The sequence below is a fragment of the Watersipora subatra genome, chromosome 5, assembly GCF_963576615.1.
Source record: "Watersipora subatra chromosome 5, tzWatSuba1.1, whole genome shotgun sequence".
NCBI lineage: Eukaryota > Metazoa > Bryozoa > Gymnolaemata > Cheilostomatida > Watersiporidae > Watersipora > Watersipora subatra.
The window spans coordinates 14,280,043-14,306,801 of NC_088712.1; the positions used below are offsets into that span (position 1 = coordinate 14,280,043).

Genomic DNA, 26,759 nt, shown 5'->3' on the forward strand with positions numbered 1-26,759 from the left:
ATTCACGTGAGAACATCCCGTGACAAGACAATAATTAAACTGTCATGACTACGTCAGATAAATAAACTGGTTCCAATCTACGGCGGCTTTTTCTTTTTTGAGCTTTTAAGAGCTTGTAATCACATTTCCACATATTTTGCACCTACAACACAACAGAGTGAGACATGGTGAATCTTTTGATACCAACTAACTGTAATGTGAATTTTGTTGCAAGTCAACCTTTAATTTTTTTCCACTACATTTTTCTCTACTCTGTTTTTACAGGGATTTTCCCAGTAGTATTTACTGGTGTGGGAATCAACTGATTAATAACTAGTTGGTAAATATTTCCCAATCCTGTTTATTGCTCACCATTTCAGGAGCTAACATCTGCCTGGCTGCTGCAGCATGCTCAAGAGGTCAAGACTTTGTGCTGGATTTTTTTTCTTGTGGGCCATACTTGTCATCTGCTATTACCAGTTCAACAGCCCATCTGATGGCTCAAATGACATGGATGATGATCTCAGGGTGATGAGGGCTAAACTGAAAGCTCTTGCTCGAGAAAATGCCAAATTAAAAAAGGAAGCCCAGGAAATCAGGTAAGGAAAATGGTGAGGACAACTCCAGCAAGGCTAGCTCACTAGCATTGTGCAATTGAGCTGGCCCTGCTGTTAGTAATTTTTTATATGGGTGTAATACATTTTGCAGATGATTCTAATTCTATTGGCTGCAATGATTGGTGTTGTCTAACTTAGAATGTTTGTTTGTCATTTTCGTTAAAGCTTCGATATTTGTTTAAAGTTAAAAAACAATTTAAGATACTGTTTAATTTGGATTTTTTGGCAAAAATGGACTAGGAGTCAATTTTTCAGTTCTACCGAATGTCACAAAAGTTGACTTAAGTTTCTACATTTTCCCTGACTCTTTTTAAGCAATGCAAAATTTTTGCAGAATCTACATGTAGTATTAGCTTGAGTTTTGCATCATTCATTTGTTCCATCGATTAAAATGGTGACACCTAAGGCGCTTGGGGCAATCCTATTGGTTATTTCTAGAACGCTTGCTCATTAGGCATACTGTTACGATCATTAAGCTGGTTTCACGCACGGCTCTTATTATAGTAAAGATTTTGACTAGTTAAGAATTACTAGCTAAAAAAACTTGCTTACCAGGTAAGTTACTCAAATCCATTCGGTAATTATTTTATTACCCGCGCAACAGCGGACATTCATCTAGTTATTTTTAAACAATTTTACTGTTTGGTTTACGTATTTGAGATCAGAACAAAATGATTAAATATATAATTTATGGCTTTTGACTGAATTCCCAATTAGCAACAATGTTGAAAATGAAAATAAGTAAAGGCTTAATATTATATGTTTGATATTTAAATTATAAACATGTTGGCTGTCAGATCCCCTCAAACATAAAAATATTCATAATTGATAGAAACAAACTGATAGTTTCTAATAAAATTTGGTGAGTCATCTTAAAGAAACACTTCATTCTTTGACAGTAATTAAAGTATATAACAGAACGTAGCGTAATATTTATATGAATGAATGTTTTAGTTAGATTAGTAATCATGGAGTAATTCTATTAATCATGGAGTAATTCTATTAATCATGGAGTAGTTCTATTAATCATAGAGTAATTCTATTAAATGTGGAGAAATTCTATTAATCATAGTCATTCTATTAATCATAGAATAATTCTAATAACCATAGAATGCTTCTATTAATCATAGAGTAATTCAGTAGATTTCAGCCAGTCTAATATCTTTCTTTTCCATGGCATTATATATTGATTAGAGACTAGGAGCAGATAATTCCATAATCATTTTGTGTCGCTTGTTTAAGCTTGTTATACTGTCACCAGGCAAAAAATGCAAGACCAGGTTAACTCTCAACTTGATGAGTTGAACAAAGAGCTTGAGCAGGCGAAAGAGGCAATGAATGCCGCCGAGATGAGTGAAGGAGAGTGTCAGAAAAAGGTCAGTGCAATTTGAAATGTTGCATGTTATGCAAGATTGCTCAACTTATTCTAGGGAAGGTCTTTTGCTCTTTGAAAAAAGAGAATAATAAAATTCGAATTTTTGGTGCATATGATTAAAGTAGTGTCAGTTGAGAATTTAAAAAATTAATATTTGCTTCTGAATACCTACAATAAAACACAACTATACGAAGAGTTGTCTGCTTTTCTTACTGTTGATTTGAATGTAAGAACAAATGTTCCTAATTAGGTAGGCCTGTAGAGGTGACTAAAGGCCAACTTTAGTTACCTCTATTATAGTCCTACTAAAGAGGTGAAACTACTATTTATAAAAAATTCAGTCATATCTCGACGTACGAGTGCCCCAACATACGATAAAATGGATATATACGCGAAATTTCGACTAAGTTTCTGCCTTGAGAGATGAGAACTCTTTGAGCGTATGAGCCAGGTCTGGATGGCCATTAAATAGCCAAAAACATCATCAGGCGGTATTTGTCATCGAACCAGTTTGAAATAATTTTTAGGAATGTTAGTATGGAAACGGATCAATTTGTATTTAGTTATTTTATATAGGAAATATTGCATTGAGACATGAGTACATTGACATACAAGATTGATTGCAGAACGCATTAAGCTCGTATGTTGAGGTATGACTATCAAAATAACTTGTTCATCAATTAGCGTTTTCATTTCTAGTTCTGCAGATGCATCATTCATTTTTAGTTCTATCCCACGACTAAACACGAGCTAAGCGAGTGTTTGGGAGCTTTATGATAAATGCATATGTGCACACAACTCTTGAAAAGTATCTACCAATGGCCATACCCAAACCCTTGTACCGAAATCCCATCAAAAAAGTTAATTATTCTTTTGTGGAGTCGTGTATGTACATGTATAATCATGATACAAAACACATATATACCTATTAAAATATGTTACCAAGTCTTTGACAATTGTTGACAATATCCTAAAACTTACCGGATGATACATAACTTCATCATCTGATCGGATGATACATAACTAGAAAAATTAATTTGGCCTAAAATCGCCATTAAAACCTGACAAGCCTTTTTAATCAAAATTAAGACCGGCCAACAAAACGCCTACAAAGCCTTGTGACAGATAGTAGAACTATAAAGTCGTGCGCATTTCACAAGAAAAACATGCTCATTTCACCAGTCTATGGTATTGTCCAATTGCCGAAGGTTTCTGTAATAAACGTAGACCGTTTGAGGCGTAGACCGATTTACAGGTACGAAAATGTGGTACGCAGTTTATTAGCTTGTGTTTTTTTTGTCCAATTACCGAAGGTTTCATTAAATTATCTAGAACATTAGCCAAATTTCTTTACATCTTATGTACAAGCTAGGGCCGAACTACAATGCCCCTTTTATGACAATAACATTTGTTTATTTTGCTCCAGTTTGCAGAAAACTTCCAGACACACGTGAATGCTAATGCTTGCTTTCTGTTACAGATCGCTCTCAAAACCATTCTACATTCAACACAACCAACTTTCAAACTGTGTATATTACACAACAGCTTGCCATTTTACTTCTAATATTGCATTTCTCCTATTGCAGGGGAGAGATATAAACATATAATCTTTTCCTTTCATTATTGCTGTTTATTGTACATAATAACACCCAGTACATTACAGCTACTATTGCAGCTACCATTGCCGTTCTCTTATTGCACTGCAGTGCCATTTGACTGCTAATATTAGAGATGCCCCGATTCTAAATTCACCAGCCGATTCAGATACCGATCTGATATACCGATCCTAATTGAAAAATAATCCGATTCAGATACCGATTCAGATCTTTTGTGTTGCATAGATAGTAGCTCATTTTATTATGCAAATACAAACATAATGCAAAGAAAACATGAATATTATTGTATTTATTTGTTTGCATTTATGGAAAAAAATATATACATATTCACATACTGACATACCGTGCATGTAGTAACAAAACAGTCCATGTTTCTTGTAATTTGTAAATAAAGGTAATTACTGTTAGTGGTACAGTTCTATCTGTGATAACGAAGTCCTTCTTCTATTGTTAGATGAACTGCTGTGCCTGTACAAGTTTAGAGCAAATCAATGTTTCTTTTAAAAACCGTTAGTGATTCAATTATCTCAGTAAGACGTCTTTTTTCTTCCATCATTATCAATGTAGCCAAGCGTCCTGAAGGGGGATTCCCTTGCAACAGATGTTGGAGGACAGGCTACATACCGATACGCCACTGGGGTTACCGTTTTTTGTACAATACAAACGATCCATTGTATCGTCAGGATCAAGAGAGTGATAGATAACTTTATGCATCGACTGTTTAAATTACTTTCGTAATGCTAGTAAATAGAAATATTACACTGTGTTCTTGTTTCCCATTTTTGTTATCTTGTTCGTGATTGCTTGCAATAAAACCTATCGCTGTAATTGGGAAATACCACACTTTTTGTTTACGTTCTGGCTAAAAAGTTTCCTTCGCTGTGTTGATCAGGCTATAGACATGAAATAAATTGTGTGGCAGGCCTGAAATTCATTAAGTAAAAGTAAGAAGCTTACAGCTGATGATTTTTTATTAGTATAGCAGGCTGAAATACAGTTTTCTGCTAAATGGTTGATCTGTAAAAAGTATCGGAAGGTTCAGATTTTTTAAGAAAAGATCGGCCGATACCGATTCAGATACTTGACACTCATATCGGCACCGATACCGATTCCGATACCAAAATCGGGGCAACTCTAGCTAATATTGCATTTCTCAATCAGCAGTACCCTTTCTTTTTTCCAATATCACTTTGGTCATGGGCTGTATGACAGGAATTTTTAGTTCTATTTATATTTAATTACACTATGGTAGTATGGATTTAAATACATTGATGCTACATTAAATTCATGATGCTCCATATGAAGTAAAAAGTTTCCAACACATTCTGTTTCATGCTGATTCATGACGAATAATTGTTTACAGATCTGCTACATATACACATCAAAATGTGATTGTTTGTCAAGAAACACAGGTTTTTGCAAAATTATGACAAAATTCGTGATTTTTTTTCCAAAAAAATCATTATTCAACTCTTTCATCACCAAATCAGATTGTTCATCTGGCCATAATTACATTTGGTAAAATCTAATATTTGACAAGGGCATGCATAAATTGTCTAGCTTTTAAACAACACAGTCTGTAAAAATGTTTTGATACCAAATTATTCAGCATAAAATTTCACATCAACTGCTATTAAAATGCCACTAATATGTTACGGAATGAATAAGCCTCGACACTTTTTCAGCCATTTGCGCTGTGACTGCGAGCAAGTTATCAATAGCCATTAACGACAATAGGATAGCAGTATGATATTATATTGCCTTATTAAATTGTTGCTTTTATTAAATTTTTTGTTACAATAAATGTTGCCTAGTTCACTAGATAATTAAACTTTTGGTATATCTATTCCTTTATTTCTAGATGTCAACTCTACAAACTCATATAGAGAATCTGAGAGATCTACAAGCCCAGGGACATGATTATGTGCAGGGAGGCAAGCATGGCCTCATTGACACACCAGGTATGTACTACCTGTGTGTGCGCGAGATTGTGTGTTTCATTTTATCAAATAGTAGAAATATAACATTAAGCAAAATGAAGAAATGGTTATAACATTGATCAAGTTAAACAAAATAGTTTGTTCCTACTCGTTGAATCATGATGAGGCTCACATGCACAGTAGCACTGCAGCTAGTTGAGGCGCTGGGCCGGCCCACAGGAATTGGCACACTCAAACAACAGGTCTGGATTAATCTAGGTTTAAGAAATGGCTTTTAACGTTAACTGTAAAACCAGTAAATGTAGAGGTGTTGCGCAAGTCTCTTGGAAGACTGTTTCATTGTGATGGTACGCTGTATTTGATCGTTTTTTTACCTGAAGCAGTATAAAATAATGGTAAAGGTAGATCTGGTATGTGTAACACAATTGATCTCAGTAGTAACAAGGCAGACAGAATTTGCAAGCTGTTCATCAATTTTTTGAACCAATTAACTTTCAGCTTATGCCTTTGGACAAGTGATCACACTAGTTGAATAACTGTTATAAAGTGACTGTGATAGCAAAGGAGTTGTCTGCTTTTTCTTAATGTTAACAAGAATGTAAGAGAAGGCAATTTTCCATATTATGTTCCTTGGTTGGCAATGACAAACGCTTCATAATGCATTTGCCTGCCATTTCCTTACTTGTTACTTGTACTTGCTGAAAAATTATTCATTATGTTGAAGTTTGGATTGAAAAGGTATATCTAATGCTCCGGTCATTTGATGTTATTTTGCTGTAGGAGAAGGTCCTAGTCTGGAGCATGAGACAGCTCGTTTTAAACTTTCTAACAATATTCAAGAACTCTGGTACTATGTGAAGTCAAGTCTTGGCAGTGTAAAGTCTGACGAGACCAAGCGAGTGCTTGAAAATGTGGCACAGCGTTACAGGTGAGTCCAAATATTGGATACAGAGTGCCTTCAGTTATTGTACTTACGAAGGGCTTGTAGTTTATGTATTGCTCAAAATGTTCTGTTTATTTGGTTAACCAACGGTTTGTATGTCTGATGACTTTGAATAAAGATGGCAGCTGAAGCTGTTTTAGACTTCAGCGGCAGCATTAAGCCCTGCGATTAAGCCCTGAGATTTCTGTCATTCTGAATCAGATAGCCCTGCAAGTGGGTGCTTAAAAGGATAGTTTACAGGAACCAAACATACCGTAAAACCTCTAATTGAACCCCATGGCGCTCTATTTTCAACCATTCCTCTATAGTGGCGGTCAATTGGAGGCGGCGGTCAAATAGAGGTTTAATGGTAGTTTTAAAATCAAATATTGTTAGCGACTTGGCATAAGGCATGGAGTATGTATGTAGGAAGTTTCGATAAACTTGGCTGAAATGTGGACAGGTATAGCGTTTGCAGTAGTGCTGGGTACGAGTACTTTTTGGTCAATGGGTTTTTCGAGTATCGGGTAGATGGTAGTGCTGGGCACGAGTACTTCTTGGCCAATGGATTGTTCAGGTATCGGATTTGTTGATACGGGTTTTATGTCTGAAATTTCTAAACATCAGACATATCTTAAAATTTACAATGCAATTATAATTCTATTCAATTTATTTATTGTTTTTTTACTATTTTCCATCGACTGATATTCGTGCTCACAGCGTTAACAGGCGGGTTGTTAAACAATGCTTAGAGCGCAGGGAGCAATAGACCGAGTTTTTGTCTATTCTACTCGATGGATCCGTGTACCAAAACTTGAACTTGCAAGTCAAAACCCGAGCCCGCAAGATCGAAATGCTCAAAATTTCTATTACCCGAGACTCGAGAGAAGATAAACCTGCGATTTCAAAGAGTTTTATTACCCGTGGCCAGCACTAGTTTACACACTAACGGACACTCAAACAATGAAAAAGTGAGATTTATTAAAAATTAATTAATTAAAAATAAAGGAAGACAAAGGTGGCTAAAAGCTAAGTTGAAAGCGAACATCACATGTCATAGGTTATATTCATGTTTTAGCAGTGCTATAGACATGTAAGTTCACAAGCTACATCTACTGTTAGCTTACTCAAGACAAGTGAGTGTTGAAGTTGAACTCACACAAAACCTTTGTAGATTTTATCAGAAAGTATCGGTATGTTTCCCTATCATTTGCGATTGTTTTTGATGTTTGAGGTGATCTAACTGCCAGGATGTTTCAAGATTAAAATCGACAAGTCTTGATCAGGGTTAAAATCCTCGAAAGAAAAATACTTGGTCTCTTTTGCAAAGTGCAACTATAGACGTCATGACCGTGCTTTCAGCATGAATACGGGGTTTTGAACCATGAATTACTCGAGGCATTACCCAATTTAGGACGCAGGGCTCATAGCTACCGCACTTGAAATGAATGCTACTTAGCCAGCTGATACTTAAGGCTAAGGTGGAGTGTCGCCGATACTAAAGGCAGTGCATATTCTGCAGAAAGTCCCTGTCACTTGTCACCCATCGCCTGTCACCCATCGCCTGTCACCTATCGCCTGTCACCCATCGCCTGTCACCCATCGCCTGTTACCCATCGCTTATCACCCATCGCTTATCACCCATCGCCTATCACCCATCACCTGTCTCCCATCGCCTGTCTCCCATCGCCTGTCACCCATCGCCTGTCACCCATCGCCTGTCACCCATCGCCTGTCACCCATCGCCTGTCACTCATCGCCTGTCACCCATCGCCTGTCACCCATCGCCTCTCACCCATCGCCTGTCACTCATCGCCTGTCACTCATCGCCCGTCACTCATCGCCCGTCGTCCATCATCTGTCGTCGTCCATCACCTGTCCACATTTTGGCCGAGTTCATTCAAACTTCCAATGTATATACTACACTGTGCGTGCCTTCTCCCAAATGCCTAACAATATTTGATTTCAAAACTCCTCGCTTTATATTCTTATCTTCGATTGGATTAGCATCTCTTTTGTTCTCCGATGGTCGATATTCTGGCCTTCTGACTGGTTGTAAACTGTAAGTGGCTGCACTACTCACGTTTTTCTGTTGCACAAAAATAATGATATAGAAACTACCGCAGAAATATATGAGTGTTTCTGATCAAGATAAATAAATGTTCATATTGTCCTTGTCATCTTTTAACATCTGTCGTTGGGGTTTGTCACTGGTATTTATTCCTTCAGTATTGTTGGGTGTACAGAAACTACAGAAACTGCCTCTTACTCGAGATTTCTAAGTTACAATACAGATTTGCCTCTTACAAAAGTTTTTCTTTAACCAGATTTTGATTCAGGATGGCCACTGCGGGGAGATCAAACTAAAGTATCCTACAAACTTTGGTCATCATTCCTTCCAATCGCAGTGCAGAGAGGCCGTCTAGGGTTCTCTTTGTCTTGACTTGCTATTCTGAAAGAAAGCCTTTTAAACTCCTGTGAATAAAAGCTTGTTTCTCCAAAATTTGAAAAAATATTCCATGTGAACTAAAATTACGTATAGTCAATAACCCTTACAAATGCCAGGATAGATTTTTGTGTTTAGCAAAGAGATGAGCAGGAAGAATGGATGATTTCACATCGAATTTGAAAATTATGCGAAATATGTGTTTGTTACAAAAAGCCAGCAACTTCTAGCGGTTTGCTCTATGGAAGCATGATTTTGTAGATCTATGAAAGTAGACCTAGTAAATCTGGCCCATGTAGATAACAATCAAGCATGGAGGGAACAGGAGCATGCAGAGCTGCAGAGTCTTATGCAAAGGCGTCTCCATTATCTTCAGGTTGGTATTTTTGAGCTGTATAGGAAAGATTGTTTAGAGGTAAGATTGGTCGAGGTTAAGGTATTCATGAGAGAGAACTGGCAGTAAAGGTGGGTGTAGTTAAGCTGTACATGAGGGGAGGATCAGCAGTAAGGGTGAGTATAGTTAAGCTGTATTTGAGGGCAGGAATAGCAGTAATGGTGGGTGTGGTTAAACTGTAAATGAGGACACAATCAACAATAAGGGTGGTTGTGGTTAAGCTGTACACAAGGGCAGGTTCAGCAATAAGGGTGGATGTGGTTAAACTGCACATGAGGGCATAACCACTAATAAGGGTGGGTGTGGTCCAACATTTTAAGCAAATACTTTGAGATAAGAACGCACACTTGAGCAGTAAGTGCTGGTATGGTAAAACATTTTAAAGCCTGGTTTCCCTATCGATTGCGAGACTCTGGCGGTAATATTGTGCAGCAAAACGCTTGCAATGCTAGGCTCGGCGGCTATGCTCACATAAAGCTGTATCGTTGATAACGGCATAAAAACTTTTGCTCGCTGTGCCGTTTCTATAATGCTGACCTTCACCTGTACAGTGCATTTCGGGAAGGGTTTGCCTGCGGCTCTTCGCGAAATTTAAACAGCGCTAAACTCTTGTGTTGCCGCCGGCAACTACCGGCGGTACCCGGCGCGTAGGTTCCCAGTTTACCGCTAATAGCCTGCGGTGCTGTCGCAGGTGCTTTGCGACGTTTATAAAAACCAGGCTTAAGCAAATACTTTTTGTTTTTGCTGTTCTAAGTTCTACTAAAGTTTACCGCAGAGACTGGTCTCTAGTTAAACGTTTGCATCTTATTTTTTTCTACGTAAATTTTTGCACTAAATTTGTTATGATTACCATTGGAGTGACCGACATAACACCGCAGCCAAGTTGCGTAGACGGAAGAGAACAACTCCCTTTCAGTGCCGCTGATGCATCAGGTGCAGTGCGTATTGTGACAAACTGTTGTTTTGCTCACCCCGCTCGACAGGGGACAACTCCGCAAAAACAATGGTTTGTCAAGACAGGCTAACACTAGCCATACATAATGTATTGTTCTCTGATACCAAGTGCAGGTTTCTTCGCACAACTCTATGGTAGTAGCTAGGAGTGTGTCCAGGGTTGGCTAGTAATGAAATGGTACTAGCATTAGAGCAGACAAATTGATAGCCAAGCCATGGTGCCTCCTAGGTAGCAGTTGTGGTGTTGTGGTTATCGCTCCGGAGTATCAAGCAGAAGGTCGGTGGTTCAACGCCTGTGAGTGAAAGGGCATTTGCTCTTTTTCCTTATGTACTCATGCGTGAAAGGGTTATTTGGTGACTGCTGCACTTGAAATTATCTTCAGAAAAAGTACTGAGGAGAATTCCTTTGTCTTTCCTTCTGACATTTAAGGTGAACGAAACCTTTTGTCAATACTAGGACCACCCATAGCAGCTTAAAGATGGACTTTCATAAAAGCTTAGTAGATTTTATCAGAAGGTATGTTGTTCTATCATGTTTGATTGTTTTTGATGTTTGATGTGATCTGACTGCCAGGGTGTTTTAAGATTAAAATCAACAAAACTTGACCACGGTTAAAACGCTCAGAAGAAATGACTCACTAGTTGTTATCACTGCTATACTTCATATCGGCTTTTGCGTTTAAGTTACAGCGATACCTGTCTCTAGTCTATCAGTGCGGTCTCTTTGCAACTATTCTTCGTTTTTTCGTGATGTCATTTTATAGTTGTCAGCCATCTTGATAGACAATTTTATCATTAGAAACACGAAGCTTTTGCAATGATAATTTGAAAATGATGTTTTTGTTTGCAATTTTTTTATTAAAGTATCAAAACAACACTTAAAAGTACTAATAAATCAAAGAAAAACGAACTTTTTCTACAAATATGGCGGCTTTTTCGTGAACGAACGCATGTGCAAACGACTTGATGACGTAAAAAAAAACGATGGATTGATGTCATGATCACTTTCGATTTTAAACTTGAAACTTCCTGGCAGTCAGATCACCTCAAACGTAAAAAAGCTGCAGAGTCTTATGCAAAGGCATCTCCATTATCTTCAGGTTGGTATTTTTGAGCTGTATAGGAGAGATTGTTTAGAGGTAAGATTGGTCGAGGTTAAGGTATTCATGATAGAGAACTGGCAGTAGGTGGGTGTAGTTAAGCTGTACATGAGGGGAGGTTCGGCAGTGAGGGTGGGTGTGGTTAAGCTGTACATGAGGGCAGGCTCAGCTATAACGATGGGTGTGGTTAAGCTGTACATGAGGGCAGAATCAGCAGTAAGGGTGGGTGTGGTTAAACTGTAAATGAGGACACGATCAGCAATAAGGGTGGGTGCGGTTAAGCTGTACAGGAGGGCAGTATCAGCAGTGAGGGTGGATGTGGTTAAACTGCGCATGAGGGCATAACCAGCAATAAGGGTGGGTGTGGTCCAACATTTTAAGCAAATACTCTGAGATAAGAACGCACACTTGAAGCTGGACTTAGAAAATCTTTTGGCCGGTCTTGTTTTTGCTACAAGCCTACTTGGACAAGCGTGGACAAGTTTTCAAGCAGTTGGCGGCTAACCCTAGTTCATTAGGGTGGTTATTGATGCTTAATACACACACTAGCCAATCGTAATGTTTTGTTTTCTTATGCCAAGGTCAGTTTGTTAGCACAGTTCTGTGATAGTAGCTTTTAGAGTGTGGTAAGAGTTGGCTAGTAATCAGGTGGTACTAACCATTAGAGCAGACAAATTGTCAACTAAGCCATGATTTCTGGAAGGTAGCAGTTGTGGTGTTGTGTTTATCACTCTGGACTGTCAACCAGAAGGCCAGTGGTTCAACGCCTGTGAGTGAAAGGGTACTTGCTCTTTTTCCTTATGTACTCATGCGTGAAAGGGTTATTTGGTGACTGCTGCACTTGAAATTATCTTCAGAAAAAGTACTGAGGAGAATTCCTTTGTCTTTCCTTCTGACATTTAAGGTGAAAGAAGCCTTTTGTCAATACTAGGACCACCCATGGCAGCTTAAAGATGAACTTTCACAAAAGTTTAATAGATTGTGTATGTTTTTCGATCATGTTTGATTGTTTTTTGTTTGATGTGATCTGACTGCCAGAGAGTTTTAAGATAAAAATCAACAAAACTTGATCACGGTTAAAATGCTCAGAAGAGAAATACATGCCGAAATGACGTCACTAGTTGTTATCACTGCTATACTTCATATCGGCTTTTTCGTTCAAGTAGCAGCGATACGTGTCTCTAGTCTGTCAGTGCGGTCTCTTTGCAACTATAGATGTCATAATCACACTTTTTCGATTTTAAACTGGAAACTTTCTGGCAGTCAGATCACCTCAAACATAAAAAGAACAATCATAAATGATAAAAAATATCGATACTTTCTGATAAAAATAAACTTACACAAAATTTTAATAGGTTTTAAGTAGTTCTGGCAGTTTATTTCAAGGATGTGAAACTATCCAAGCACTGTCAGTTATGACAGGAGCATGGCACACCTGCATGTGTTACTCTCTATCCAAGTCAGAATATTGCTCATTTTAGAACCCAAAGGACTGCTCCACTGCCAAGAAGTTAGTCTGTGATCTGAACAAAAGTTGTGGATTTGGATGTCAACTCCACCACGCGATCTATTGTTTTATGATAGCCTATGGTACAGAGAGGACTATGATTCTCAAGTCACACGTAGGCACCCAGTCTATATTCCTTGCCTTTGTTATGGTACAAGCTTTCTTTCATAGTTTCATTTTTGTGGATGACAAGCTAATTCAGGTGGAAAGTGGGATATTCTTTGAAGTTTGTTAGCTTTTTACTCTGCTATGTTTTTGCTACAAAGAGATTGTTTGAGTTTAGTTTTATTCAAAATTTCAGTTTAGACTATAAACACCAAATGCTTCTTGGGTTCACCTTGACAAATTAATTAAGTTTCAAAATAAAATCTTGCGTAATATACCGTCCTTTTCGGACTATAAACCGCACCCTTATATAAGCCACATCTGCTTTATTTAAAAAAAAACGATAATAAAACAATACATAGGCCGCACCTTTGTATAGGCCGCAGAACTCAGGACGGTGCTTTTTAAAACGGCAGCAATTTTCCGGTTTAAAACAGAACAGTGCCTAACAGCACTGTTTCGTATTAACCGACGCTTTTTAACCTAGTGCCTAATGGAACAGTACTGTTAGGCATTGTTTCGCATTTTCTTTCACCGCGAGAGGCGCACTAACCGGAGATTCTGGTTAATGCCCCTAGCGATGAAAAAAAAAGCCACGGAATAGCTGCACCCCTATATAAGCCGCATGGCTCAAATCATCAGAAAAAAGTAGCGGCTAATAGTCCGAAAAGTACGGTATATAAAAAGCCTTTTGGTTACCCAACTTTTGATTTATTTCACGACTCTAAGATTTTAACTGCTGATAGAATGTATAATTACAAATCACTTAGTAGAGCACTCAAACTGTATCATCCACAAACATTTCAAAAACCTTCACATTATAACACCCGATTTCAATCACCCTCACTTCCTACTCCTTTTTATTCTTCATCTGCTGGTCAACGAACACCTAACTTTGTGGTGTCTGCACTGTGGAATAAATTGCCAGCGTCGTTGAAATTAATGAAACCTATTGGTGAGTTTAAAACGGAGATAGAGCTCCACCTTAGCTCTGCTTGGTGAGCGTTGGTGTCTACGCCTTATGCTGTCGACTTGGGTCTGCGACCGGTTTAGCTCTGCTATTTCGCACTGGCCCCATCATCTCTACTTTTGTTTGATCGTTGATACACAATTGTTTGAAACTTTTCCTTGTTTTCTTGTTCGTATGTATGCAATTGTATGTACTATGTATTTGATGAAATAAATCACACGCACGCACAAACACCTAATACAGTAGACGCTCCTACAACGGTAATAATTCGTTGCCAGAATGTTCACCTTATTGGGATTTTATGCTGTACAAACAGTAAATTAGCTTAATGCATTCCAAGATCTTTCCAAATTCAACTCTTTTGGCCTTTCAAAGGTAAAAAACTAAACCTAACTTTTTAATTAAATGACTGTACAGTAAATGCAGTATTATTGGTTTGTGGTAACAAGTTTTCCTTTTTCTCAATACTTCCACTCGGTTTACTGTTCATGATTACGGGAATTTTACAATATGTTGAGGGGAGCGCACACCTTCAATGTCAATTTAAATTGATTTTTCTCACTATATATTTAGCAAGGTCTAGGCTGCGAATCAAAAAAATTGTATATGTCTAAAATTAAGCGCTGTGTACCATCAGGTTCTGATGTCCCTGTTTTACTGTTTTTTGCCTTACGATGTGGATCACGACGTTTTTTTGCATACAACGTGAACAAAAATGTCTCTCGCAATTCAAATTTCGGCGGTCGGTGTGCTGAATACGTCGGAATAACAAAGATGCCGTTATGCTATTTGCCGAAATCCGAAAAGATGTTAATTTGCTATTTGCCAAAATCCCTCCCATAACGCCTGAAAGAGATACGATGCTCGTTCTCTCAGCTAGTTCAGCATTCTTCGTGTTTCGTAAATGCTTGATATTGCGTGAGTGAATTGAAAATTAGTGAAACGTAAGCAAAAGGGAAAATATATCATACATTTTAGCTTTAAATATAATATTTACTGTAAACCTTAATTCATTATACATATGTAACTATAGACCTAAATATACAACTTTAATTTGTTAGCCGTGGGCCGTAAGATTGAGAACGACGTTAAAGGAGGAAGTAAGAATCGTCGTAAGCCGTAAGCAGATCATAAACAACAAATATTTCAAACAGATAATAAACAACAAATATAGAAAAACATTTCTATTTGTGAAATGAAATTATTGCCAATAAAGTACTATATATATATAAATACACTAAATACATTAGAGTTACTGTAGTTAGCTATAATTACTAAAGCTGATATACTATTTTTTACTAATTTTTAATATGTACTGTACGTATATAAAATTTTCATGTTTTTTTCCGTGGCTGTTTGCATTCTATAATTACTATAGGTTTCTATACCCTCTATACGACATTTTCGCCTTACAATTCCAGTACCAGAATGAATCAATGTCTCATGGCGGGGTCCACAAAAATATATCTTTACTGTAATAGAATCGGTGTCTGTCTGTCCGAAGCCAGGCTGAAAGCTATAATAAACCATCTGCTTCTAACAAGACTCTATTCAGCTTGGTTGAGAGACACGCCAACACCTTCAACGATTGACTGTCTTTCTGTATTTTTGAATACTTTTGCAGCATTTACTCCGTGATGATAGCAAGAGTAATAACTACCAGTAGGTAGTGAACAATAATATGTTAATATATAATAATATGTTAATATATAATAATATATTAATATATAATAATAATATGTTAATATATACTGATAATATGTTAATATATAATAATAATATGTTAATATATAATAATAATATGTTAATATATACTAATAATATGTTAATATATAATAACAATATGTTAATATATAATAATATGTTAATATATAATAATAATAATATGTTAATATATACTGATAATATGTTAATATATAATAATAATATGTTAATATATAATAATAATATGTTAATGTATAATAATAATATGTTAATATATACTAATAATATGTTAATATATAATAACAATATGTTAATATATAATAATATGTTAATATATAATAATAATATGTTAATATATACTGATAATATGTTAATATATAATAATAATATGTTAATATATAATAATAATATGTTAATATATAATAATAATATGTTAATATATACTAATAATATGTTAATATATAATAACAATATGTTAATATATAATAATATGTTAATATATAATAATAATATGTTAATATATACTGATAATATGTTAATATATAATAATAATATGTTAATATATAATAATAATATGTTAATATATAATAATAATATGTTAATATATACTAATAATATGTTAATATATAATAACAATATGTTAATATATAATAATATGTTAATATATAATAATAATATGTTAATATATACTGATAATATGTTAATATATAATAATAATATGTTAATATATAATAATAATATGTTAATATATACTAATAATATGTTAATATATAATAATAATATGTTAATATATACTGATAATATGTTAATATATAATAATATGTTAATATATACTGATAATATGTTAATATATAATAATATGTTAATATATAATAATAATATGTTAATATATACTGATAATATGTTAATATATAATAATAATATGTTAATATATAATAATAATATGTTAATATATAATAATAATATGTTAATATATACTAATAATATGTTAATATATAATAATAATATGTTAATATATAATAATATGTTAATATATAATAATAATATGTTAATATATAATAATAATATGTTAATATATAATAATAATATGTTAATATATAATAATAATATGTTAATATATAATAATACGTTTATAATAGTATAATAATGGTCGTGAATAGTTTTTATTATTTTAATTGACGGAATATGGAATGAAAAACTAAAGTTTTCAGCTACTGATCAGAACATTTTTGTTGGAACTGGTGAAAATTACTTATAACACAAATATCTGGACCTGTGGCTATTACTAGTCCTTTTTAGCTGTAGATGTTTGTATTTATTTTGTAGGGGTGGAGATATGATGCTAGGGGTTGGGAGCAAGTTTTTTTACCTATGAGCGAAACTTGCACAGATGTAGCTCCTGGGCAACTAGCTGCTCCATGGAGTGGTAAGTTTAAAAATAAGTAAAAGTTCTAAAAATTAAAAGTAAAGTATCTAAAAATTTCTATAGTGATTACATGCGAATGAGTCAGAACACGCTCTTTTGTGAATTTGTTTGCTCTTTACATTGGGCTGACAACTCCAATATCGAGTCATATATTCCGTCACATTACTATTTAATTACACTTTTCATATATAGAGACTCCTTAGAAACTGCTTTTTAATGATTGGCAATCGGTTCAAACCTCTTTTCAATAATAATTCAATGAAAACCTTTTCAGTATTTATATAGTGAATTGTTGGAGTGATTTTAAGTACAGCTTTTTTTATGTATATAAATCTCAATTTTTGTCCGTAGTCTGTCTGCCCGGTTATTGTGATAAAGTTTCAGCAACGAAAATTTACCTTTGTACTGGATTTCAACTCATTCAAATCAAATTGCAAGTCTACTAACAAGCACTTGTAACCACACAGCTGAACCGTTCTTATGATTTCCATTGCTCTCATCATATCCAGTCATACTTCGACTTACGAGCTTAATGCGTTCCGAGACTGAACTCGTATGTTAATTTACTCGCATCTCGGTGCAATTTATTTATATATAGAACAATTAAATATATATTTATTGGTTTCCCTACTCTAAAAAAAGCAAATAAAACACTCAAAACAAGATATTGTAACAGAAAGAACATGTTGGTTATTGTCCTAACTTACCACTTGCTTTCAAAGAGCAACAAATAAAAAATAATGCAAGGAAATGTGTTGAAGTATTACTGTACTGCATAATCCTTTTTGGGTTGCCACGCTAAATGTGCACTTTTTGCTCATGGGTTATGGTGACCGTCGTAACATAATTTTTTATGGCCTTGCAATATGGAACACGATGTTTTTCTCGCCATGCAATAAAATTTAGGCAATGTATAAGTACGTGTTTACTAAGCTAAATTCAATAAAGTTAACTTAAACGTTTATGTTATGCGTCTGTCTCAAAGGTAATAACTCTCTACGGTACATACTGCACAAAGTGTATTGTATTGTTGTAGTTTGTTTCAGATCATAACGACAAAATACACTAAATTCATTAAACCTATTGTAAGTAACTATGATTACTAAAACAAACATATTATTTTGTTACTAATTTTTAATATGTACACTGCACATATAAATTTTTTGATGATTTTACCAGGGGTGTTTGCATTAAATAATTGCTATTGGTTTGTACACCACATTGTATGACTTTTTTTGTTGCAACTTTGTCGATTTTAATCGTGAAACGTCTTGACAGCCAGAGCACCCCAAACATCAAAAACAATTGTAAATGATAGAAAAATACTGATATTTTCTGATAGAATTATCTAGAATTTTGTGTAAGATCATCTTCAACCGTTTACAATACCGGCTTTTCCCACATCGCTCCAAGAGATAGTCAACATTAGTCAGGTTCTCTGCTGTGTACACACTATCGTAGGTATAGTTATTATATAGACTGGGTTGTTTGTAGGGGAGAAGGCAGCTCAAGGAATGAAAGTTGTTTCTATGCCTATTGTGGATGCCCTGCATGCTCGCCCTCCATACATGCCTCTATCTTTTCCAGAAGATTTATCTCAGAGGCTAATGTAAGCACTCTAGTTGCTTGTATCAATTATTTAGGAGTTGTGCTATCTTGTTATAAATGTTTTAAAGATGAATGCATGTTTTGTGCTATAACTATATGCTTAATATGACCTAGTAAAGCGTTGGTACATTGATATCATTCCTTATAGCTTTTGCATCTGTTGTCAGTTATGTTTGACCTTTGAATAGGACGCTCCATGGAGACCCTTCAGTCTGGTTCATCTCGCAGTTTGTCAAATATATGATGAGAATGCAGCCCCATACGGAACAGGACTTCAATGAAGTCAAGTCTAAGATGGGTTTTAAGACACCTATAGTTGGGTAAGGTCTTCAAGCTCTCTTCCCTCTTTGACACAAGAGGCTGAATTACTTACATTCTAGAATCAGTGATGCTATCTGAGCGACATTAAGTAACCAACCAGCTTTACTAGGAAGCTAATAAGGACAACTTCATTTTATCTTCATGATACAGTCTACCTTCGTAGAATAAAACTTGCTCGTATAAAAATAATATCAGTTTGATGGAAAAATGTATTAGTTACAAATTCAAAAATTAATTCGTTTGTCGAAGTTAGCTGGACATAAATGTCTTATTAGATGGCATACAAAATAATTTATTGTGGACGTGTTGCTAGTGTTTATCAGTAATTCTAGTGATGTCTGTAAATTTTCACATGTCTGTAAAACAACTTATAACTAGCCTGGGTATAGCTCTTTTGGGGGGACTGGGAGAGAGAGCCTGGGACACAGCAACACCCGGGGAAGACAACTCTCAAAGTCGACTTCTGCAGTTGCTAATATCACAATCGTTGTTTCCGAAGGAGTTTCATGTGACGGTCTATCTCGAAGGGGCATTCTGGGAAATGGTAGGAAGTGGCAATAGAACAACATGGAACGCACACTGCTAGTAAAGAAAAGTTTATCTAATAATCTAAGTTTTGTTTTATTTATTTATGATCTACACGAGTACTATGTATTATTTTTAATCTGAATTGGCAGCTAACAAACGCTGGTTGGTAAGTATGGAATATTGGTCGCATAATGAATCATGCCATCTGATAGCAAATACTCTTTCCAAAGCCAGTAGGAAGAACTATAAATTGGTCAAAACCTGCGATAATATGTTGTAAAGCTTAAAACTGTTCTGGTCTCAGTGTGACTATGCCTAGCTTTGATAGATGATTTTGAATCGCTCCATTTTTTTATCAGAGAATTGAAATAAAACTGCAAACGTATAAACGCGAGAGAATAGGAACCTCTGGTTCTTATCGTTTTGTAATCAAACGGGGTATTACGTAACCACCAGCCTATTAAAAACATAGGAACTTTTTACTAGATAAAGTCACGTGACCGTGACGATAGGCTTTAAAAGGCTCCACATCTAATACATCATGAGATCTGAATCTAACGACACGTTTTATTAGTATCAGTCTGAGCGTCATATGTAACATATGTTGCTCGTTTTGCAGAAGTTATCTTACCTTTTTTTTGCTATGTGTCCCAGGTTCTCTCTCCCCCTCCCCCCACTACCCCTTCTCACCCCCACCCCGCAAGATAGCCATGCCCAGGCTAACTTATAGCATGCATCATCCGATTCAGTGTAGCTAATAGCAATAATGTTGTTATTAAATATTTTATCATTTTTCTTTATCATAAATAGACAAGCACACTATCCCCACAAGTTACTAAAACTTAATGACCAGTCAGGTGAGTCTTGGTATCCAATGAGCTGCCGTAAAGTAAATCAACAGTGGATGAGTGGCTGAATGAATGTTAATCATCCGATGAAATGGTAAGCATCTATAGCTACTTTGACACAGGATACACGTGCGGCGGACAGACAAGGTGGGTACAGAGGCAGCTTACCACGGTATAGACGAGTACATGGAACACGTGGCTGAGTGGTTCCTCATACAGGAAAGAATTCCTGGTCGTATCGACAAGCGGAGAGTTTACATTGCATCAGATGACCCATCTGTCCTTCCCAATGCCAGAGAAAAGTAGGTCACTATGTTTCTTCTTCGCCATGCTAGGACTTTGGTTTTGGAATCTCGCGAACACTTCTTTTTGGGAATGAAAAAAAAAGCGATTTTCATTACTTTTTTAAATGTTTTAATATTTTAATTGACTCTCCCAGTTATTTTACTTACTAGTAACATGTGGCTGCATCAACAAAATGTATGTGTAAAAATTCTTAGATCTTCCGTTGCTGAGGCTTCCATCCGGCCTCCTTTGTTGAGTCATTTTATCAAACTTTTCATACAAAAAAACGCAATTATTTATATTTATAGACAGTGTATTGGTGGCAGTCGCTACATTAATGTCGAACACGACTAACGCATACTGGTTCTGATTCCATTATGAATTGATTCAAGTTGAAGCAGCTAAAAACTGTCTCTGCTGACTTCATGGACTGCAGTAAAATTTCCTTGTATTGTTACTATTAAGCAGTTTTATTGTATCATATTATTTATTGTCATAATGTTTTAAGGCTGATATATATATATTCAGAGGCTGTTAGTTATGTTTACATGATTTTATCGCTCACTCTGAAAACAGTCGGGCGATTTTCGAATCTTTCACCTTTACAATTGCCACCAAACAATTAAATTGCCAAGTCACGAAGCTCTAATATATTCAGGCATCCATAAGTCCTCCTTTTCTGAGTCATCTATAATATGGTTTGCAGAATCATTCTATCATAAATTTCACAATAAACCGTAATTATTTATAATTAAACATAATATCTTGGCGGCAGCCGGTACATTAATATCGAACACTAATCAAACATATCGAACCATATTCTTTCCATTATAGATTAATTCAAATGAAGGCAGCTTTACGGACTTGATTGACTGCGTTAATGTTTCCTTGTAGTTGTATCAGACAATTTCGTTATCATATTATTTATTGACGCTGCCAATAATATGTTGAAGTATAACAATATAATGATTTGATGCAGTAAACAGACAGGCTGTTAGTTAGGTTTACATGATTTTATCCTGCAGGTACCCTGACTATGAGTTCATTGGAGACGTATCAATCGCTCAGTCAGCTGGTATGGGCAGTCGCTATAGCGACAACTCTCTGCGGGGCGTCATCATAGACATACATATGCTCTCACTTACCAACTACCTCGTCTGCACCTTCTCTTCTCAGGTTTGCTCCGTTTAATATACAACAAGAGGGATTTTTCTTAGTTTCATTTTAGTGTTGACCTGGTATTAAAGAGGTACTTACATAAAATTTTAATAAGCTTTTCCGATAAAATCCACCCAGTAGATTTTATCGGAAAGTATGGGCATTTTTCTATCATTTGCGGTTGTTTTTGATGTTTGAGGTGATCTGACTGCCAGGATTTTTTAAGGTTACAATCGATAAAATTTGTTAAGTGCGATTGTGACGTCTATAGTTGCAACGAGACTGGCAGAATATAATGCGTAATGCTACAACTTGAATGCATTAGCCGATAGCAACTGATGATGTCATTTTAAGACATGTTTCTTCTCAGCGTTGAAATTTTGATGAAGTGTCGTCGATTTTAATCTTGAAACATCCTAGCAATCAGATCTTCGCAAACATAAAACAAGTCGCAAATTATAGAAAAATACTGATACTTTCTGAAAAATCTACTAAAATTTTGTTAAGTTTATTTTTTACTAATGACACAAAAGCTTTTATTTTTATACTTGAATTGTCATTCTCAAAGCCAGTGCTTTTAGCTAGAGGAGCGCTGGTCTTAATTGATATATTATCACTCGTAGAGGCTTCTCGTATTCTTTGCAGTTCACCTGTCACTAATCATTGATATATTATCACTCGTAGAGGCTTCTCATATTCTTTGCAGTTCACCTGTCACTAATCATTGATTGATTATCACTCGTAGAGGCTTCTCATATTCTTTGCAGTTCACCTGTCACTAATCATTGATATATGATCACTCGTAGAGGCTTCTCGTATTCTTTGCAGTTCACCTGTCACTAATCATTGATATATTATCACTCGTAGAGGCTTCTCATATTCTTTGCAGTTCACCTGTCACTAATCATTGATAGATTATCACTCGTAGAGGCTTCTCATATTCTTTGCAGTTCACCTGTCACTAACCATTGATAGATTATCACTCGTAGAGGCTTCTCATATTCTTTGCAGTTCACCTGTCACTAATCATTGATATATTATCACTCGTAGAGGCTTCTCATATTCTTTGCAGTTCGCCTGTCACTAATCATTGATATATTATCACTCGTAGAGGCTTCTCATATTCTTTGCAGTTCACCTGTCACTAATCATTGATAGATTATCACTCGTAGAGGCTTCTCATATTCTTTGCAGTTCACCTGTCACTAATCATTGATATATTATCACTCGTAGAGGCTTCTCATATTCTTTGCAGTTCACCTGTCACTAATCATTGATTGGTTATCACTCGTAGAGGCTTCTCATATTCTTTGCAGTTCACCTGTCACTAATCATTGATTGATTATCACTCGTAGAGGCTTCTCATATTCTTCGCAGTTCACCTGTCACTAATCAGTGGTAGATTATTAACCTAGCATCATGTATAACTCGTGTTTCCCTCTCATTTTCGCTCACAAGTAAATTTTTGATGACATCATAGGATTGTTTTATCCCTCAAATGCGAAGAGTTGGGTCTGCTACAAACATCGATGGTCGAGTACAAGTACAAGAGTATGACAAAAGGCATTTTACTATTCTATATGATTGAGTTTATTCAGAGTGTATTTTGATAGCAGATATCTTCAATGTAGCCAATTTTTTTTTGGTGCTTGAGACCTTCTTATTTTATTAAGAAAATTGCTTCCGCTATTATAGCTTGAACCAGTGAATACTGCGCACATTATATTTTGCAAACTAGATTACCAAAACAGAAATGTCATTTGCCAGCTGAAAATCGGTTATGGTCTAGGAAATAACGACTTTGTTTTACCTTATGCTCATATGAGCCAAAGAGTTAAAATTATTGCTGTTTGCTGATGAAATATACTTTATTTTTACTTTTTTAGGGTATAATAACTTTCAAAAGCTAAGAATCTTTTTGCTTTTCAATATTTACACTTTTTACAGTTATTAGCTTATTATTTCATCACCTAAAAACTTCACATACGGTGTAATTACTTACTGTAGCACTTCAAGTTTGACCTAATACTGCTTGAAATATTTTTTCATTCTAGCACTACCGGGATTTCACCCTCATGATATACTGAAACTTTGGTTGTGATACTGTCACTACTAATATAGTACTGAAATTAAACACTACAGTAACATCCCAACTAGGCATAAACACGGCAATACTCCAATTATGTGTAGCTACTGTAATACTCCAACTAAGCATACCTATTATAATACATGTATATCATCTATGTGTGCACAGCTACTACATTATTGCATTCCTTGCCAGTTACTGTAACACTAAAACTATACGCAGCTCCTGTAATACGACATTTATAGGAAACTACTGCCGTACTCTGACCAGGTACAACTACCACAATTCTTTGAGTATGCACAGCTACAATAATGTGGTAGCTATGTGCAACTACTGCAATAATTTATCCATGTATAATTACTGTAATACCCCAACTAGGCGCTGTTACTATAATGCTCCGATCACACTTTGCTACTGTGTTACTACAGTTGTGCCGTTATATCAAAGATGATGCATAGCTACTGCAACACCCAACTAAGCCAAACTAATGTAATATTTCAACTATGCTCTGCTTCTGTGGTACTTATGTTATGCACAGATACTGTAATGCTGCAACTATGCACAGCTTATACTGTAACTAAGTTATAGTACTAATTTAACACCATGATATTGTTCTGCTGTCAACTTATCACTTCCTGTCACTATGGTAGTCATTGTAAGCTATGTGTTATTCAGGTATGCAGAGTGGCCTATGAAATCATGCAGACCCTACATCCAGATGCCTCTCAATGGTTTCACTCATTAGATGATATTTACTACTTTGGAGGTCAAGGTGGACATGAAGAAACCGCACTTTACTCCCATGATCCTGAAAATAGGGGTATGACTGCTTTGATAGTGTTTCACTAAGCATGAATATATGTTAAGCTGTGTGCATGCAAATATGAATACTTTTTGTGAGCACATCAAAATGTTTCATCAGCTCATAAATTTAAAAACTCATATTTTTGGTGGGCTAAAATGTCGTAAAGATCAGGTGAAATGCAGTATGAACCAATCAGATGCAGTTGAATGCAGATCTACTTTTTGATACCAAACAATAACCAACAAGAAAGATGAACACATTTCGGGGTGTAAAATCAATCGGCAAAAAAGATTAGTCATATCGATGTGCTCATTTGTTAAGTGGAATGATTAGTCATAAAATTTGCCAAAAGCTAGCAACAAAATTATCTGCTAATGTACATGTAAATTGTACATGTAGGTGTCTATATTAACCATCAGTTCATTTTAGGAGTTGCAACCCCTGTACACTCTGCTGAGACTCCTAGAACTCAACTCTTTGTTTCATATTTTCTAGTGTTTTTATATAAATGAAATGATACTGGCACTCTGTCGATCCAGAGTTGATGCTGGCAAACTTCAGATTAACCTAGCGTGCATAGTGTTGCTCTGCAAAAAAGCGAGGCTGGTATTGGCTCTTTACAAAAAAGCAGTGTTGATACTGACACTCTGCAGAGAAACCAGGGTTGATACTGACACTCTGCAGACAAACCAGGGTTGATACTGACACTCTGCAGAGAAACCAGGGTTGATACTGACACTCTGTAGAGAAACCAAGGTTGATGCTGGGACTCTGCAGAGAAGCCAGGGCTGATACTGACACTCTGCAGAGAAACCAAGGTTGATAGTGGCACGCTGCAGAGAGACCAGGGTTGATACTGACACTCTGCAGAAAAACCAGGGTTCATACTGGTGCTCTGCAAAGACACCAATGTTCATACTGACATTCTGCAGAGAAACCAGGGCTGATACTGACACTCTGCAGAGAAACCAAGGTTGATACTGGCACGCTGCAGAGAAACCAGGGTTGATACTGACACTCTGCAGAGAAACCAGGGTCAATACAGACACTTTGCAAAGAAACCAGGGTTGATACTGGTGCTCCGCAGAAAAGTCAGGGTGGATACTGTCAGAACCGTATAGCTTCACAGAGTCCCGCCGCCAAAACCGAAAACAAAAACGCTTGTTTTCAAACAAACCCGGTCGACATACAGATCTCTAATGGAATATTCTTACTTCGCTCTCAATACCTCTCTCTTTTGCATTTACTGCACACCTTTACAAAAGATTATTGGTAGTTTCTTGTAAGAAATTTTGTTTTATAAAAGGTGTATAATACAACAATCAATTTCAGAACAACTGCCAATGGGGGTAATTTTTGTTGGTTAATGTTGCAGCCTCTCTGTTATAACCTAAATAAACAAATAGTAGGCGGGGCTTGTTTGTTTGGAACTGAGTGAGCTCCACTATTATATGCTTCCGTTAGTTGCGAGACTCTGTGAAGCTATACAGCTCTGGATACTGTTGCTCTGCAGAGAAACCAGGGTTGTGTTTAATTTGCTTGTAGTGTGTAGCTTCTTTAGATACAAAGCAGAAAGTATACTTTTTTATTTGCAGAGGAAATAGCCTTGGAACCTGGGGACATAATAGGAATAGCTGGAAACCATTGGGATGGTTATAGCAAAGGTCAAAACAGAAGGACGGGTGGGATCGGTCTCTACCCTTCTTATAAAACAGAAGACAAAAAAGTGATAGTCAAATATCCTATATATCCAGAAGTTTCATTGACAGAAACATAATAGTGGATGCTTATTGGTGAGCTACTTCAATGATCTCATTTGGCTGGTTATGTTCTTTCAGCATAGCTATATCTGATATATATATATATATATATATATATATATATATATATATATATATATATATATATATATATATATATATATAAGTATAGTTGTGATTGCTTTTCTGTCCATCATATCCAGGACTGCATTTTCAGCTACCGTACTTTTCGGACTATTAGCCGCTACTTTTTTCTGATGATTTGAGCCATGCGGCTTATATAAGGGTGTGGCTAATCTGTGGCT

General features: G+C 35.9%; 1 protein-coding gene across 2 annotated transcripts in view; it reads left to right on the forward strand.

Annotated features, from left to right (window-relative positions):
* Window positions 1–364: 364 nt before the first annotated feature.
* Window positions 365–26,759, forward strand: part of LOC137396509 (alpha-(1,6)-fucosyltransferase-like) — a 116,126-nt gene continuing 89,731 nt past the window's right edge. Inside the window, exons 1-13 of one of the 2 annotated variants that reach the window (XM_068082814.1) lie at window positions 365–578; window positions 1,858–1,972; window positions 5,449–5,548; window positions 6,308–6,455; window positions 9,157–9,271; window positions 12,825–12,965; window positions 16,956–17,055; window positions 18,550–18,664; window positions 18,852–18,983; window positions 20,483–20,662; window positions 21,671–21,821; window positions 24,565–24,709; window positions 26,290–26,487. In XM_068082814.1, the coding sequence (XP_067938915.1) occupies window positions 388–578; window positions 1,858–1,972; window positions 5,449–5,548; window positions 6,308–6,455; window positions 9,157–9,271; window positions 12,825–12,965; window positions 16,956–17,055; window positions 18,550–18,664; window positions 18,852–18,983; window positions 20,483–20,662; window positions 21,671–21,821; window positions 24,565–24,709; window positions 26,290–26,471 (1,815 nt within the window). In that variant the 5' untranslated portion in view covers window positions 365–387 and the 3' untranslated portion in view covers window positions 26,472–26,487. The remainder of the gene's footprint in view (window positions 579–1,857; window positions 1,973–5,448; window positions 5,549–6,307; window positions 6,456–9,156; window positions 9,272–12,824; window positions 12,966–16,955; window positions 17,056–18,549; window positions 18,665–18,851; window positions 18,984–20,482; window positions 20,663–21,670; window positions 21,822–24,564; window positions 24,710–26,289; window positions 26,488–26,759) is intronic. The other variant, XM_068082813.1, reaches the window with a different exon arrangement.